At 47.9% G+C, this 17,937-nt stretch overlaps 1 protein-coding gene across 1 annotated transcript in view; it reads right to left on the reverse strand.

The window, feature by feature from the left end:
* PRPS2 (phosphoribosyl pyrophosphate synthetase 2) overlaps positions 1–17,937 on the reverse strand; it is a 34,127-nt gene that overhangs the window by 11,704 nt on the left and 4,486 nt on the right. The window contains exon 2 of the mRNA XM_059384848.1: positions 14,453–14,636. Coding sequence (XP_059240831.1) covers positions 14,453–14,636 — 184 coding nt within the window. The remainder of the gene's footprint in view (positions 1–14,452; positions 14,637–17,937) is intronic.

A 17,937-nucleotide genomic window follows, 5' to 3' on the forward strand; every position in this document is an offset into this window, starting at 1 on the left:
TGCAAGACAATGTGCTTGACGCTGGGTAGAAAGAACAAATATCCAAGAAGCAAACCAAAAACACACACGTAGCATCACCATCTGTGTTACGCAGAGTGATGAGGGTGAGGAACAAGAGGTCCCAGAGGAGAGGAGAGAGCATGGAGGGCACGGAGTGTAGAGAGACGGGTCAGGGCACGGAGCGTAGAGACGGGTCAGCAGAGGCCCCTTCAAAAACTGCTTTTAAGGTGTGGTCAGCAGAGGGGAGACCAGTGTTCCAGAAAGAGCAGCACGTGTGCCTTCACTGAGGCCAAGAGGTCACATCCGGGGACTGAAAGAAGCCCAGTGTGGCATTGGTCTGAGACTGGGGGTGGGGGGGAACGCTGGGAAGCGACGCAGAGGCCAGCCCCTCCTCAGGAAGAGCCCATGTGCCACAGCTAGAAGCGTGTGCCGTCACGGATTAAACAAAAACCAGACTGAAGAAAGAACACTGTACCAGGAATAAGAATTTGGTGTTTCAAGAAGGGATACAAGGTGATTTATTGACGCTGTCTCCTCTTTAACATTAACGTAACTTCTCTGCAGCTTTAGCTTCTACATCATAAACCCTGGACAATAATGGTCTAACTCAAAAAAAAAAAAAAAAATCAGAGACTACACAGACATAGATGAAACCTGGGAAAAGAGGTCAGCATTTTACTGTAAACAGTAATATTCTTATACACCAACCCAAAAATATATACATATAAGCTGAAAAGATTTCATTCAGACTCAGAATGTCATCAATTGCATCTCAAAAGTGAAACAAAAGACATTTCATTCACAGTAGTAAGAAATAACATGATCCCTATTAAATACACGCGTATATTCATGTAAAAACGTACACAGGAAGGAATTACACCATAATGTTAACGGATCATTTGTATCTTCTCTTAACACACCATACTTTATTAAAAAACAAACAAACGGACAGAAACCTACTGCTTTATAATCTACTGGGAACATTAGCAATGGGAACCCTCACTAGTGGGAGTCCGGGGGTTTCGGGAGGGGGAGTTTTCATGCCCTCCCAACTCCTCATCCACTGCACACCCAAGACGAAGAGACATCCCTGACCTTGCCCAGGGATACTACTCTGCCTTTCCAGCAGGAGGAACAAGTGCTTTCGTGGGCCCCAGGGAACAGCTCAGCCAACGAGAGGCCGTCACACTTTGAACTCCCAGGTTCCTCCAAGAGACTTTTAGTTCCTAAGCGCCCTTCCAACCTCCCACTTCTCTCCTTCAAAAGCCTGCCTCTCTCTCCCCGCTGTCCTCCACCTTGCCTACAGTCTTGCCACACCTTGTGTGTTTGCAATTCTTCCATTCCCAATCACTGTCGGTTGCTGGGAAAGTAAGTGGCAGAGTCTATTTCAAGATCTGCATGACTTGGTGATCAGCCGCGATCCGGAGAGGCCCCGGGGCTGGTGAGCTAACAGGGGTGGTCCCCCTGAGCTGCTGGGGCTCACTGCCTCATCTACGACCCCGGGGTTTTCAGGGGAAGCTTTCTCCTAGGATTTTGAGCTTCACGCCTTGTGTCTAAGCTCTCCGGGCTTTACTTGGGATCTGTGTAAGCCCTGGGTTTTGGGGTTTTCTGTTTTTGTCTGTACCTCTGACCGCACCTTTGACCTTCAGGACAATTCAGACTGTTCCTGATGGAACTGTGCAAGCTTCCGGTTTGCTTCCTGTCAGGAACGGGACTGTTCCTAATGAAACCGTAGCTGGGGTCCCAGGGGTCCCACATAAACCAGCTTTGGCTACCGGCTGCTGACAAGATCTGAAGGCGGAGAAAGGAGCGGTGGTGGAACAGGACAGAACTCATTTCCACCCGGAAGACAGCGGGACCGGTGTCTCCAAGATGGTCTCCAAAGTGCCAGATAAAGGTCTGGGTGTATATAAGGAAAATGTGGGAAAAGGCAGGTGGGCGGCGAGAGTCAGATCAGATCGATCCATCATTTGCCTTGGGGTCACCTGTGGGGGGACTCGCCTGCCAGGAACAGCCCACTGCTCCAGGGGGTAATTTCGGTTCCTCTCAGGGGCTGCCGAGCCCTCAGGGTCTTTGGCCTGCGGGAAGAGATAAGCTGGCAAGGGAAACTTAATTAGAAAGTACAGACTCACGCCAGAATGGAGGCAGCGCCAGAATGGAGGCAGCGAGAAAGTCCTCCCGCAGAACCAGGCTGTTCCAGAAAAACCTCTAAGAAACAGGACCCAGTCATCAAAATGCTCTGAGGGCATGCCGCCGCCCCCCCCCCCACCCCTCCACTGGGACTCCAGCCAGTTTTATGTTTAAAAACTATGGTCCCTCCAAACGCACATTTATAAATAAATGGACTGGCTTAACCAGAAGTCATTTAGAACTTCAATGGCCATTATGGGGAACTGTCAATCTTTCCGAACTTAATTTTCTCCAAGTTAAACTGGACAACAACCACGGTTCTCAAACTGAATGGGATTTCTTCTATTTTAATTGGTATTTTGAAGCTTCGAAACACTGTCAGTAATCTGAAATTGCCTCTTTCCGAGATACACTTTATACACTAAATGAGGCAAAAGATTAAAAAGAAAAACCGGCTTCTGAGGCCTCTTCACCCGGCCCCCGGGTCCAAGGCAGCCACCTTGTGTTCAGGCCCCACCCCCTGGGCGCCATCTTCTTCCGGTGTCTCTGTTCCCTCTGGTCTCCTGTCCTTTCCTTCCAGTCCTTTTGCCAAACCTTCCCTTCCTCAGAAGCTCCTCCACTCTCTCCTCTCCTGAACCAGTTAAAAAGTGCCCCTTTAATGTTCAGTCTTCCGAGGGTCTAAACAGACCCTTAAGTTTCTCACGTTATCTGAACTAAGGCTGAACTTCCAGCCATGGTTAAAGAGTTTCCTGAAATGACTGGGACCCCAGAGGTTTGCTGAGGGATTTAACATAGTTATTCCAACTTACCACCCTGGTTTCTCAGATTTTTATCAACTAGTGCACATGCTTGTTGGTGAGGGCCAGGCCAAACACCGGACGAAACTAGCCCAATGGGAAAATCCTGAGCAGGATTTAGAAACAGACCCCTACCTTTTGGCAAGATGCAAGAAAACTCACTGGAAATCTCCACTGAACAATTATAATGGCTTTTCGTAAGCCTGTTGATGGAACAAAATTCAGGCTTACACACAAAAATTTGATAAAATCTGTTTATGATTATTATAATCACCTCCCAACTGTCTTTAAAGAAAATTCTGGTCTTCGTTTGGATGATGAATCCGTCGAGGTAACATTTAACTCTATGCTTATTAATGACTACGCCAACTTCCCTTTTAGTGAGAAGGACCAGGATGGGATGAGAAACTACATCCACTTCAGCTATGAGTAACCTGGGAAACCAGCTTGCTCGCACCCTAGATAACGCAACTAAGGGAAAAATGGCTAAAATGTTTGATGTTTAGCTCCAGCAAATGAAGTCCCCTAAACAAAACCGGAAGAGTAGTTTCTGCTATTATTTCAAAGAACCAGGACACTGGGAAAAGACTGTTACAAATATAAGAGCTTCAGGAGTCTTACAACGTCCTAATTCCCAAGGACAGGGGTAGAGAGCAAGATGGAGTCACTCATGTCAAGCATTGACGCAAGCAGTTCAGGGCACTGCAACCACAAGATATCACCAAGCCCAGCATCAGCTGAAACCCCAGAAATCGTAACACGCAGAAGCAGAGGAGGTCTGCTAGTCACACCCCCTAGGAGTTATCAGAGTCTCCAGGGTCCTCAAGACGGGTGTCCTGGGCCCCTGCTTGACCTGAGTGACTCCATCTTGCTCTCTACAACGGGGCTACAGGAAACTACAGGGGCTTTTCCCAATCCTCCCTCTAAGCAGCCTGCAGAAATTACTATTCAGGTTGGGCTAAGTCTGTGTCTGCCCTTACTGACACCGCGGCTATACAGCAGGCCCCGCCTCGGAGTACTAAAATGGCTCATAGAGTGGGTGGCCTCTGATCGATCTTGACAGGCTCCTCTCTCTGAACCTGCTCCCATCTGTCCAGGCCCTTTAAGAGATGCACCTGCTTTCTTCCCTGGCTCCTCTGCGCCTATTCATCGACTGGGCCCAGATTTCTTAGAAAAATATGCTGGAAGCTGCTTTCTCGCAAAAGAGGAAAATAATTCTAGAATTTGACAGTAGTAACCAAGATAGCCAACTGGGGGAAATATATGACCCGTCGGCATCTTTTTTATGCGGTCTCTGATGGCACTTTGACTGACACCCCTTCCTGCCAGAAGCAAATGCTTCACTGTGACTGACCTATGTGGTGCATTTCATAGCACCCCGGTTGATAAGGACAACCAGTATTTTTACCCCTCAGAAAGAAAGGCAATGCACCTGGCTGGTGATGCCCCAGGGCTACATAGAGCCCTTCCTAACTTTTCCCAAACCTTAAAAGCGGATTGGGAGGACCCAGAGTTTTTGGCAGGTTCTACTTTGTCACGATACGCAGTCTGCTTCTGTCCCCCTTCTCAAGCCTCTTCACAGAAGACAGCACCCACCTGCTAAAACTTTTGGCCTTTAAAGGGACATCAAAGTCTCCAAAGAAAAACTGTCCTTTGTCCAAACTCCTGTTTGGTATTTAAGGTCTGTGATCTCAGAACACAGACCAGAATTGGATCTGGGCAGACTCCGAGGGAACCTCAATGTCCCAGAACCTAGAACCAAGAGGCTTTCTCGAACTGGCTGGCTCTTGTGGAAACTAGGATTCCAAACCTCTCTCTCCCCGCCCAGCCTCTATGCCCTTTACTCAAACCTGACAAACCCAGCCCTATTTATTGGGAAACAGGGGCATGACACAGGCTTTGGGGCTTGAAAGCAAAGCCTAACAAAAGCCCCTGCCCCCAGACTTCCTAATTACCAACCTGCCTTTTTCCTCTTCTCATACAAGAGCTTCGGGAATGCCCCCGAGCGCCCACCCACAAACATCAGGCCAAAGGGTGACCCCGCCAGCAACCAGTGGCTCCGCAGGCATCCGCCCTTCGCCTCAGAGCCACTTCTGCCACTGCCGCAGATGTAAGTCACATGGGTCCCACGAACCGTCCCCCTGCTCCACGCCACCAGGCACTTCACCCCAGGGACACCCTCCTAGTCCCTGTTCTTCCCAGAGTCACACTTTCTCACGGCGAGGGCCCTAACTCTGCCAGCCTCCCCCCTTGCGCTGACGAACCCGTCACACTGCCTCACGCTGGAGGCCGCCTTCCGACTGCCCACGACAATTCCCAGCAGACTCCTGTGACCCACGCAGACTTTCCACGGTTTACTGACGTTCTTACAGGACCAAACCGGCAACCAGCACGCTGGGCGTGCCCTGCCCACTCCCTCTGAAGTCACTGGGTCTTGTTCCCCTTTACCTTTAGCTACTTTTGCTACAACAAGGCTGGGTTATCCACTCTTACTCAAGCTTCTATTTTCGCCAAAGGCAAAACCACATACACCTACGGGGACAGTCCGTGTGCCTCTGGGGCAGCTCAAGACTCTGGAATGTTAAGGCAGCAACCGGGTCTCCATACTTGTAATGGAGATAAGATTAAAAACGGCTCCCGTGTCCGAATTTACTGGGTGCCGTGCTTTTGCCGGCAGCTCTGGCTCTGATAGTTCCCACATTCCAGACTCAAGGACATCGCCTTGCTGATACTTCCACCAAAAAAATGATCCTCTCAAGGAGAATGACAGCCAGAGCCCTGGTGTGTTCCAAAGGCAGGATGTTCTTTCAAAGAACAAATTAGAAAAATTGACCAGAGGTGCGCAACAATTAGCCCCAGAAAAAATACTGGAAATCTAGTAACTGTTGCTTTGATGAAGAAAGCGAGCTCGGGTTTAGACCAAATAACCATCCGGTCCTACCAGAAATTCCACTATTTGCACTACTTCCAGCTGTCCACGCATTAAACCATGGGTCTACTGACAGAATGAGAGCATTCATGAACCAATACTGACGGGAAATTTTACAAAGGTTGAGAAAACGTCTACTTTGCCTGCTCCACTTGTCCAAAATACAATCCTGGGAAACCTCTCCACACCATATCTTAATCCGCCTGGCAAATTAAATTGCCCAACGGACCACTGGAGGTTTGGCAACTAGATTTCATGGATACAAGCATGTTTTCATCATGGTTTGTCACTTTTCTCACCGGACTGAAGCTTCCCCTGTAAATACGCCAGTGCCTCTTCTGTGGCTAAAATTCCAGCAGAAAAAATGATTTCCTTCCCGGGGAACCTTTCTTGAACTACACAGTGACTGGGGTCCCCGCTTTACTGGTCAGGTGCTTCTCCAAGTCTAGGCACTGTGGCTAGCTTCACATAAATGTTTTCCACATCGTCCTTAATCCTCAGGGCTGTTCGAATGCACTAAGGACACCGTTAAGACTTAAGTGGCAAAATGTGTACAGTCCAAATGCCTGGGCCAAAGGCATGGCCACGGGTCCTTCTAGATCGCAGACCTTCCTGCTTTTGGAACTCATGCACTCTCGTGCTTGGAGATAATCCCAGGACGACTGTGCATTTGGCCCTGCCTCTTAGGACCCACACCTGATGCAAAGAAAGCTCTTCAATATCATAAAGGTGTAGTTGCTTCTGTTAAAAAAAAAAAAATCACCATTCTCTGGTAGAGCCAAGTCTTCACTGTGTACTCCCAGCAGACAAGCAATCTTACATCATCACCCTTCACAACCTGGAGAATTTGTCTCTCAGAAAGGACACCTCCAAAAAGATCTTTCAGCCTCGCCGGAAAGGCCCCAATTGGGAATGGCTCACCGACCCGTGTCGCCCAACTCAAGAACAGATTCCTGGATCCACATGGTCCCTCTAAACCAAACACCACCTCCTGACCGGACCTGCTCACCCTCAGAGGATGTGAGAGTCAAGATCCCCGGGACTGAAACTCAGAACACCTGGAGAGACCGCTTTCCCCAGCTCTCCGGACCTGGCCTGTAGACCTTCTATCTCTTTGATGGCAAGAAAACACCCTTGATCTGCATTGCCCAATCTCTTGCCGAAAGGGGGAAACCTTTTCAATCAGGAACAGCCTCATTAGGACCCTGTGAGCGTTTCTGAAGGGCGACAAGGTTCTGAATTCACAAGTCTTTCTTTTATCTCAACTAGGAATGGGCCCTGGATTCTTATCCAAATTCATAGTTTCTGAATTGGCAACTCTACAGACTATTAGTGGTAACAAACATGTTTCTAAATAGCACTTTTGAGATAACGCTGTTTTAAAATGTGCTTGCCGAAAGGGTCTGCTTTAACTATTGCTTCACGTTTCTCCGTGTACCGTGTACCGTGGCTTCCCAGATGCGCTCGGTTACTCCGTGCACTGCGCTCTCGAGCTAGTTTGCGATTTTATCTCCCAGCCATTTCAGGAGGCAAACGTGACTCCGGTGACCTTCAGAGGGAGAAACTTTTCTTCCCTAAATCCAAGTAAGAACCAATAAATATTTTCAGACGTAGGGTTCTGGTTGAGAGCTAACATACGGTTGGTTCTGTCCTGTTGGTTTGGACTGGCAACAGCTCCGCTGATGGAAAGCCACTATAATAGCTTCCAACTCCCACTTTCTTCCAATCGTCTTTCAGTTCCTAACCGCCCTCCCAACTTCCCCCTTTACTCCTCTCCTTCGTCCTTCAGACCTGCCGATGCTTTTTTTAAATTCTCAAATAAGCCTACCTTTTGCTAGTAAAATAACTGGCAGTTCTACTTTTCAGGTTAGTAACACATATGTAAAACACACACACACACACACATTTTTTCCAACCCACAAGGAATGAGAAGAAACACCCCTAAATATTAACGGTACCTGTTTCCAGAAAGTGAAATTGTGGGAAAATATTCTTTTTTTTTTTTTTTTTTTTTTTTTTTACATTTTTCAACTTTTTCAACTAACCACAAACTAAAATTCACGTTTTTATCGTTTAACTCCCTGTTCTGTCCCACACTGCCTTTAGGATAAAAAAGACCCCGACTTTGGGACATCTGGGTGGCTTAGTCAGTGAAACATCTGCCTTTGGCTCAGGTCATGATCCAGGAGTCCTGGGATGGAGCCCCGCACTGGGCTCCCTGCTCAGCGGGGAGCCTGCTTCTCCCTCTACCCTTCACTCCACTTGTGCTCTCTCTCAAATAAATAACTAAATCTTAAAAATAAAAAAAAAAAAAAAAAAAGAACACCCCAACCAGCCTGGCTCCAAGGGTCTTCCCTGCCGTCTGCACTGGGCCCGCTCTCCCTCTTCCAGAGAACAATTCAAGCCTTGCCGTCTACACCCACATGTCGGTCTCGCTCCCATGCCTCTGCTGGGCCACACTGCATTTGACCCTCCCCATCTGGTTCAAATCTCCAAACGTTGTGACACTCTTGAGAACTCCCGAGAGAAATGGTCTGTCCGTTCTAAAGAGATGCTGCATAGGCTGATCACTTGGCCACTATGGCTGAGGACCGCCTCAGGCCATCTGCTGAAAGACCGACATTAGAAGACCTGAAGTGTACGGACGTCATAGTTCACAACTGGACCAGGTATCTCTCAAGGGCAAACGACTGGTTCAGAAGATTTTCACATCCTCTGGAGCACATGGCTCGGGACCCTACACATCACAGCTCTTCAGTAAATACTCAACAACAGATTCTCAATCCCATCGCATTTTCAAGGCTTAGTGATTTGCCTCGGTGACTGCGAGAATTATTCAGTCTAACACGATTTCAGAATAATTCAAAGAACAAACTGACCATGGAGACTTCTTTGTAATACAATCTGATTCTCAATGCACATCAAACTGGGGCTCTTCCTCTGATTTTATAACTGGCCAAAACATTCCTCTGTAGCATCCAGCATGTCCCACTTCTGAGATCCAAACCCCAGGTAATGTCTAAACTCATACTTTCTGAGATTTCCTTCTCCAGACCTTGTTTAAGAATTTGTGTTCTGTACCATGACTTTGGCTCAAGACCCAACCGACTCCTGCAGGAAAGAGGATCTTCAAATTAATGGACTTTACAGCCACAGGATAATAATTTATATGACATTTCCACAAAGGTGGCATCCAGGTACAGCGACCAAAAGTAAAACGTTCAACTCCCCTTATGAAACACGGAAAAAGATCAAACATTTGGTGAGCCAGCCCAATCATGAAAAGACTCTCTGGATATTCTAGATCTTATTCAATGTATCGGGTGCCATCCTGCTAGAAATGTACATTGGATGAACTTTACAAATTTATAATATTGGAGAAACCAACGTCAGGACAAATGTTCTCAAGGTTTCCAGTTAAAAACCCAAATGAAACAATTGGGTAATTATTTGAAATAACTGAAATTGAAATTTCCATAAATAATATTTTGATGAAATTAAAATAATTGAAAAGAACATAACCTTGAAAACGATCGGGGAAAAAAAGCTGCAAGTCTTGTACCCTCTCAGAACTAACGCTTTCCAGCTATGCCCACGTCATACTGTCTGTACCAGGGAAGGGAACTGGCCATTACTGACTGCCAACCAGTGCGGGCATCAGCCAGCCGCGGCCGGTGAGACCAACCAGCCTGTGGTCTGTTTTTGTACAACCTGTGAGCTAAGAATGGCTTTTACCTTTTTCAGAGGCTGAAAAACAAATGAAGAACGTTTTGTGACATTTGAAAAGCATATGAAATTCCTACACCAGGGGCACCCAAGTGGTACAGTCGGTGAAGCGTCTGCCTTAGGCTCAGGTCATGATCCCGGGGTCCTGGGATCGAGCCCACGGATGGAAACCTGTTCTGAGGGGGGGGCCTGCCTCTCCTTCTCTCTCTCTCTATCTCTCTTCCTGTCGAATAAATAAGAAAAATCTTTAAAAAAAATTAAGGAAAAAAAGAAGTAATTCCCATTCCCGCATCCATAAGCAAAACTTTACTGGAACACAAACAGATACCCCCTTTGCTTACGTATCATCTATGGCTGCTTTTGTGCCAGAATGGCGGAGCTGACCTTGTTGAAGAGATCTGGTGGTCCACCAAGTCTTAAAATTTGACACCTGGCTCTTTTTGGAAAAAAATCTGCCTACCTATGTATTTGCTGTAGGCACAGCATGTCAGAAATAGTAGCAAATGCTATCCTTACATTTACAGATGAGAAAACCAAACACACAGAGTTTAAGCTACCGTTACAAAGAAAGGACGAGCTGAGTGAAGCATGATGCTGAAATTCAAACCTGAGTCCGTTTGTTTCCAAAGCTGTAACCCCAGAGTTCAGGCAATGCGACACGAGGCGTTTTACGACTCATGCTACGTCACCTTCCCTTCTCCAGGACGGCACCGCATGTGCTGACGCGTCATGATTTATGAAACCATTCCTTCACTGCCGGAACTAGGCCCTGGTTTCTTGCACATACCAATGAAGCCAAAAATAAAATTTTACAGATGTGCGGGGCTTGCTTAAAAAAAGAAGCAGTAAGATTCAAAATAAAGGTTTTTTTTTTTTTTTTAAAAATAAAGATTTTATTTATTTATTTGACAGAGAGAGACACAGTGAGAAAGGGAACACAAGCAGGGGGAGTGAAAGAGGCAGAAGCAGGCTTCCACTGAGCAGGGAGCCCAATGCAGGGCTCGATCCCAGGACCCTGAGATCATGACCTGAGCTGAAGGCAGATGCCCAATGATGAGCCACCCAGGTGCCCCAAAGAAGCAGGTTTTGAATATGAATAAAAGCCTCTAGCTTTTTCTGGGCTTCTCTGCACATAACTCCATAAAGGTCAATTACCCTGGATTTCCTTGTGTTTCAGACATCACAGGCTGCACTATCCTGCAGGAAATAACAGGACAAGAGAAACCAGGGTTCGGGGCGTGCGGGGGCGGGGGGGCGGGCAGGGGATGCACGTGTGGCCCATGCCATCCTGTCACATTCCAACACTGCACAGCCTTCAGCCTACTCTTCAGTGCTCTTCAGCAGAGCACTAAGGGGGAAGAAGGGTTTCCCCCTCATTCTGGGTCTCAGCTCAGCCCAGTTACTGATAAACACAGTTTGCTCACAGGCTCGGGCCATTTCTCTTAAGCATTTGCCTAGATCCCTTGATACACGCACTTCAAGAGGGAAAATTCACGGAGGTAAGAAGCCAAGTGAAGACACAGACAGGTTGGAGGGATGTGGCCTCAAGTGAAGGAACCAGGCAGCCTCTCTAAGCCGCAGAGGCCAGAAGGATCCTCCCCTAGGCCTCCAAACACACCTGGCTCTGCCACACTGTGATTCTTGACCTCTGGCCCCCAGAATGGTGAGACATTTCTGTCACTCTAAGTGACCCCCAATCCCCCACTTAGTCATTTACTACAACAGCAACACAAACCGAACACAGCCCTCCACCATTCCTTCTCTCCTCACCAGTTTTCTCTGACAAGAAGCCACACAATTTCTGCCCTCAGGGCTCCCTCTGCTGCTATCTGTGTGGCCTCTCAACCCTGCGTCCACCTCCCTGCGTGGTTGACAATGAACGTCTTATCTCCTCCATCAGCAGTTAAGCTCGGAAGTCTGGAACTGCCTGATGCGGGTTAAACACAAAAACAGCTACCAGGTTGTTTCCAAGAAACACACTTAGAGCAAAGTGATTCGTGAAGAGGGAAGGGAAAGAAAGACAGGTGTTCAAAAGGGTCCTGAAAGGAATACCGGCCCCAATGACGGCCAGTGGGAACCAGGACAAAGAGCTGGTGAGAAGCCACGCCTGCACCGCCGGCTCGTGGGAGAACTGCGTAGGGCGGCAGGGGACACTGCTGGCCAGCAGTGGCCACATTCCCCCTAAGGTGGGAGACAGGTCCCTGCCAGGGGCCAGGGCCAAGCAGGACTACTTTCTCTGCAGGAAGAAGACTTCGTTAGGAAATAACATGAGCAACAAAGTTTGAAAATGCCACCCTGGAAACAGACTGGATACTTACAAACAAAAACCATAAGAGTGTCCACAGGTATCGGTTAAGGAGAAGTTAGGGCTCCCCTCCCCGGGGCAGTGGGCCCATGGAACAGTAAAGGGAATCAGTTACTCAAGAAGATACAATCCCCTATCTGAGCACCAAATGCCAAAGCCACTAAAAGTGAAAGGAGAACCTGATGGCAAATGACAGAATACAGAACTCGCTAAGCCTCTTGCTACACGAAAGAGAAAGAGCAGAGTATCACTGGCTCCTTTAGGACATGGACAAAAGTGAAGATGTACTACAAGGCTACGACATACACAAACGGAACAACAGACTGTGCTGATGGGACAAAAATCAATAGAAATTCTGAAGAAAAAAATGCATAGAAAACTTTCCAATCAAGTTAGAATAAAAATTGCTTCCTAAATAACAAGGGGGAGGTTATGTGCTTCACGGCAACCTATGTGACCTAAAGGTTTTGGGGGCCCTTAGCTAAAGCTCCATCACCGAGTGATACATACACAGTCACAAAGTCACACACTCACGCAGGTACTGCTCATGAACCAATAATGGTTTTTACATGACTGAACAGTCAGGGGGAAAATAATCAAAACAATATTTCACGGCATGTGTCAATTACATGAAATTCACGTTTCCCTGTCCATCCATAAGTTTCATTGGAATACAGCCACACCCATTATTTATATATCATCTGTGTCTCTGAGATACACCAGAGTTCAGCTGCTGCCACAGCGACCGTACACCCCTTTATAGAAAGTTTGCCAACCCGGTCTAATCCATGCAGGGTAAATCATAACTCAATTGCAGAATGGCGTTCTGGAGACCAATTTCTAGGGAGAGATTAGCTGACAGCTGTGTTCAGCATGGGGTCTGGGAACCACATCGGAAGAGGCATTAAAATTTAGGGGGATCTTGGTATACAAATTCAAATTTATAAAGGGATTTTTTTTCCATATAGGAGGGAATCTTGTGTGCTGTTTGGAAATGTGTGTTGTTTCATAAAATGAATTAGGGAGATAAACAGGGGTGTATTGGGGGAAACGTCTGGCATGATTAGTCACATCACAGAATAGCCATGTGTCTTGTCCATTGCAAGGATTTGTGAAGAACCTGATGAGCCTCTAGCCATCCGTAAGACAGAAAGCACGTTAATAGTTTAAGAGCCAATGGTTATCATGCTTTGAGTGATAGCCCCCCAAAACGCATCTACCCAGAACCCTGGAATGTGACCTCATTTAAAAAGAGGGTGCCTACAGATAGGACTAGAGAGTAAAGATCAAAATGGGTAAAGGGTTAAGGGTCAAGATCAAAATGAGATTACTCCAGATAAGGGTGGGTCCTAATCCAATGACCACCCTTTTAAAAAAGAGGGAAGGGCACAGGGAAACAGGGAAGAAAGCTGCGAGATGGGAGTGATGCCACCAGAAGCCAAGGAATGCGAGGAGCCACCAGAAACCAGAAGAAGCAAAGGCAGCTCCCCCAACCCCCACCTGAGTCTTCATAAGGAGCGCAACCCTGATGCCACCCTATTTTCTGAGGCCTGGCCCCCAAATCGTGACAGAACAGGTTTCTGTTGTTGTTTTAGGCCACCCAATTTATGGTGATTTGCTGCACCAGCCCTGGCAAACCAATATAATCCCCTACAAAGTGCCCTCCAATCCCAACTTCTCTGATGTTTTACGAAGGCAAGGACTATTTTAATTTCTTCTAGAAACTCACACAGCCTCCTACAGGGCTAATGTTGTTAAAAGAAAAAGTCAATAATACTAACTTCGTTCTTTGTGAAAGGTTAAAAAGAGGTGTATTTTTTATTTTATTTTATTTTTTTTAAAGATTTTATTTATTTATTTGACAAAGAGAGAGAGAGATCACAAGTAGACAGAGAGGCAGGCGGAGAGAGAGGGAGAAGCAGGCTCCCCGCCAAGCACAGAGTCCGCCGATGTGGGGCTTGATCCCAGGATCTTGAGATCATGACCTGAGGCGAAGGCAGAGGTTTAACCCACTGAGCCACCCAGGATCCACCCCCTCCAAAAAAAGAGGTGTATTTTTTAAATGAATGTTTTTCTTTTCGAAGACCTGTGGATTCGTATGCAATTGTAATAAACAATTCAGAGATCTGGTTGGGCCCTTTACCCATTTTCTCCCCATAGCAACATATGCAAAACGAGAGTACAGAATCCCAACCAAAATACTGGCATTGATTCAGCCCGCTAATGGGATTCTACTTACCCAGATTAACGTACTGGCGCGGGGGTGAGGGGAGGGTCCAGTTCCATCCACCACCATTAAAGATACACAACAATGTCATTACCAGGGCTACATGCTATCATAATGCCTGGAAATACATGCCGTGTCTGTATCTCTATCTGTAAATATGAACACGATGGCTGGTTCAAAGACAGACCTTTGAAAAGCCCAGATGAGAAGGCTTATGTACTCGATCATTAAAATAGAAAGCAAACATCTTCCCAGATGTTGTAAGGTAATACGTAAGGGGGAAAAAACGCAGATGGTACCCCAGAATAGGTTCTGCCAACGGGACGCACACCTCCTACCTTGTCCTTTTTATCCTGTCGGGCGTACGGAAAGCACGGGATCACCGCGGTCACCCTGGAGGACGACGCGATCTTGCACGCGTTGATCATGATGAGGAGCTCCATGAGGTTGTCGTTGATTTCCCCGCAGCCGCTCTGGATGATGTAGACATCTTCACCCCTCACGCTTTCACCAATCTCGACGCTAGGAAAAGAAAAGGCCCGAACGGTGAAGCAGGCTTGCGCCTCGGAGGTCCCCTGGAGCACGGCCGTGGGGCAAGGATTCACCGTACAGTGGCACTCGTGGCTAGGACCTCCCACCGCCAAAGGAAGCAGAACAAAAGAAGCGAAGGGAAACGGGGGAGGAGCAAACTCCGCGGGCAAGCGGGTGCAAGCCTCACCCCCAGCCACGCGCGGGGACGATATGCCTGAAGTGCTGTCCGCCACGGAGGCTCATCCGTGCCCAGGCTCATACTGGGGGCGGGGCGGGGGGGGGGTGCATCTGGGGGTCCCATGGGCTCCATCTGCCTGGCCCGGACCAAGATCCCAGACCCCCAGGGGTTCCACATTAAGCACACCACTCGCACAGGTGGGCAGAGAGAGCTGTTCCTATCTGGGAAGGGCGGGAACCCTGGCAAAAACAAGGTTCCCAAAGGCACGGTGAGGACCCCTGGCAAGCCTCGCTTTCTCACACAGGAGGGGACCTTCTACGCTTGCCGGAAATATGTCTCAGTCCTGCCACATTTACCTCTTTCTGCTAAACAGTATACTATTCCGAGGTGAGCCATAAAGCAAACTTCAATCCAAGGTTAGATTTCCCGCCTACACATAGCTTTCGGTGATCTGTCTTCCCTGGAGTCTATCGTCCTATGTTTTCACCTGCTAAGTTTTCTAAGTAGTGAACACAAATTGCAGCGGAAACACTGGCCTGCCCATCTGCATTCCCACCAGGACGGCTGCACGCGCCATCTCCAGCTCACTGTCCTGCCGGGTCTTCTCCCACCACTGGCTGCCCCGGGTTCTCCTTCTGCCTCTGCACAGGTGCTGCCCCCCTGGGGAGATCCGGGGGGGAATCCCACCATCCCTTCCCCCACACTCAATTCCCCACTTCCTGTAGCCTCTTTCTTGCTGTACTTCTTTGTTTGGTTTGGTATCCTCCAGTAGCTTCTGGAGAAAGAGTAAAGAGAAGCTTCAAAAGTCTCTGAAAACTGCATGTTGGAAAACCCATGTTTTGGGCAGAGAATGGTGAGTGTTCCAGACGACAGCGAGCCAGCCCATCCCTGGCACGCGCCTTCCCGTGGGAAGAAAAGGGAAAGAGCGCTGTGTGCTGGGGCAGGTCCTTCCCAGAGCAGGGCCAGGAACCAAGGAGACCCTCAGCTGTGCTATGTTTTTCCACAATTGATACCTGGAGCATAATACGAATTCTGCATTTGCTTCCACACTGCCTTTCATCCTGAGACGAGAAGGCAGAAAACTGCACTGTCCCCAGCTAAATGGAACCACTGAGAAATACTTGGCGCATGCGTGCGCGCACCCTCCCCACGAGGACCACAGCCACACCCATCCACATCTGGTATCACCATTCCCCACATGCCTTCGGATCACCCTCCCCCCATCGCCTCACAAGAACCCCAAAGCTATGGCCCTTCCGAGACCCGCTTCCACAGGGAAGCTGTAGGTCTTTTTCAGTGGAAAGTGTCATACTTACTACAGCGTTTATGTATTTTTTTTTTTTAAGAATTATTTATTGGGAGGGAGCACGACCAGGGGGCAGGGTCAGAGGGAGAGGGAGAAGCAGGCTTCCTGGTGAGCAGGGAGCCTGATGTGGGCCTCGATCCCAGGACCCTGGGAACATGACCTGAGCCAAAGGCAGACGCTTAACCCACTGAGCCACCCAGGTGCCCCACTATTGTTTAAACCTTCAGTATGTGTAGCGTTTTCACCATTTCTGTTGTATTCCATTTTCTTAAAGCAAGTTACGGAAGAAGTTTGAGTGCTGGTCCCCCAACCCCAGCTTTCCCATAAACCCTGTGCTTTTTATTGTATGATTTTGCCTAGCAGGATGATTAGGAAAGCATGTCACACTACAGTAAGATGGTCTGCAAATGGGCTCACCCTGAGAAGAAACAGAATGACTCTTACTGTAAAATTACAAGTGAGGCACATAAATAATCACCCTTATCTATTCTACTATCAGAAGCCAATTATACCCAATGATACTGCTTTATCAACAGAGCCAACTGTTTCTAAAACGACTTTAAAAATGAGTCGATATTTTGGACACCATGCAGCAGTATGCTGAATCCATAGACGCTTCTACCCGACTTCAACTAGAATTAATTGGGACACAAAAATGAAGTCTTTCAAGTCGAACTGATCTGCAAGTCAGCTCTGGTAACGGGGGTCCTGTTTTTCTACGTTCTCTGCTATGAATGGAAAGAGTATGAAGAGAGATAGAATTCTATATGCCCCCTCCTATTTTGAGTTCTAAGGAGCGAACCGTAATTCCCTTGAGAATATCCTGTCAACTGCGGAATAAGGCCAATTTGGAAATCGCGGAGTCCTATAGCTAGAATTAAGGTTATTGACCAGCTGACCTTAAAATAGGGAGATTCCCCGGAGATTATTCAAGTTGGCACAATGCAATCACAAGGGTCCTTTAAATGGGACAGGAAGACGGAAAAGGTTAGAGCGACAGGAGGTCTGAGGCAGGGAGAGGAAGGTGCTGCATGGTTCGCTCTGAAGAGGGAAGGAACCAAGGGCTGCTGGCGGCCTCTCCAGGCTGAGACAGGCAAGGGAATGGCTTCTCCCCAGAGTCTCCAGAAGGGAATGCAGCAACCCCTAACAGACTTCTAACCTACACAACCACGAGATGCAGCGGCGACAGAGGGGACATGGGCCTGCCAAGCCCGAAGTATTTACTACCTGGCCTGTTACAGAACAAATCTGCCAGCGTCTGGTGTTAGGACTGTTTATCCCCTAAGACCTGCTTCTCTGGCCTACTTTTCTTCAGGAACTTCAGTCCCCTTATGATTAGCAGTCCAGCAGAGGATGGAAAGTCCTATCACCATGGCAACTCTTCTCCCCAAAGCTATTCCTGCTTCTACTCATAAAGATGATCACGACTGATCTTTCCTGTAGGGTCTTTTAAAAACTGTGGCCAGAAGGCAGCATCCTTTTGCTGTTCAGATGAAGAATCGTCACAGGTTCTGAAATAAGAAGGCAGGTGAGTTTATGTGACTCAACAATGAATGGGTGTAGTGATTAAAAGATGGCTGCGGATGCTTTAAAAACTTTTCCCACCAAGAAGTGGAGTCTAGGGGCGCCTGGGTGGCTCAGTCGGTGAAGCGTCTGCCTTTGGCAAGGGTCATGATCTCAGGATCATGGGACTGAGCCCTGCATCGGGCTCCCTGCTCAGCGGGGAGCCTGCTTCTCCCCCTCCTCCTTCACGTGCGTTCTCTCTCAAGTAAATAACTAAAATCATTAAAAAAAAAAAAGTAGTGGAG

Source organism: Mustela nigripes, chromosome X, assembly GCF_022355385.1.
Source record: "Mustela nigripes isolate SB6536 chromosome X, MUSNIG.SB6536, whole genome shotgun sequence".
NCBI classification, from domain to species: domain Eukaryota; kingdom Metazoa; phylum Chordata; class Mammalia; order Carnivora; family Mustelidae; genus Mustela; species Mustela nigripes.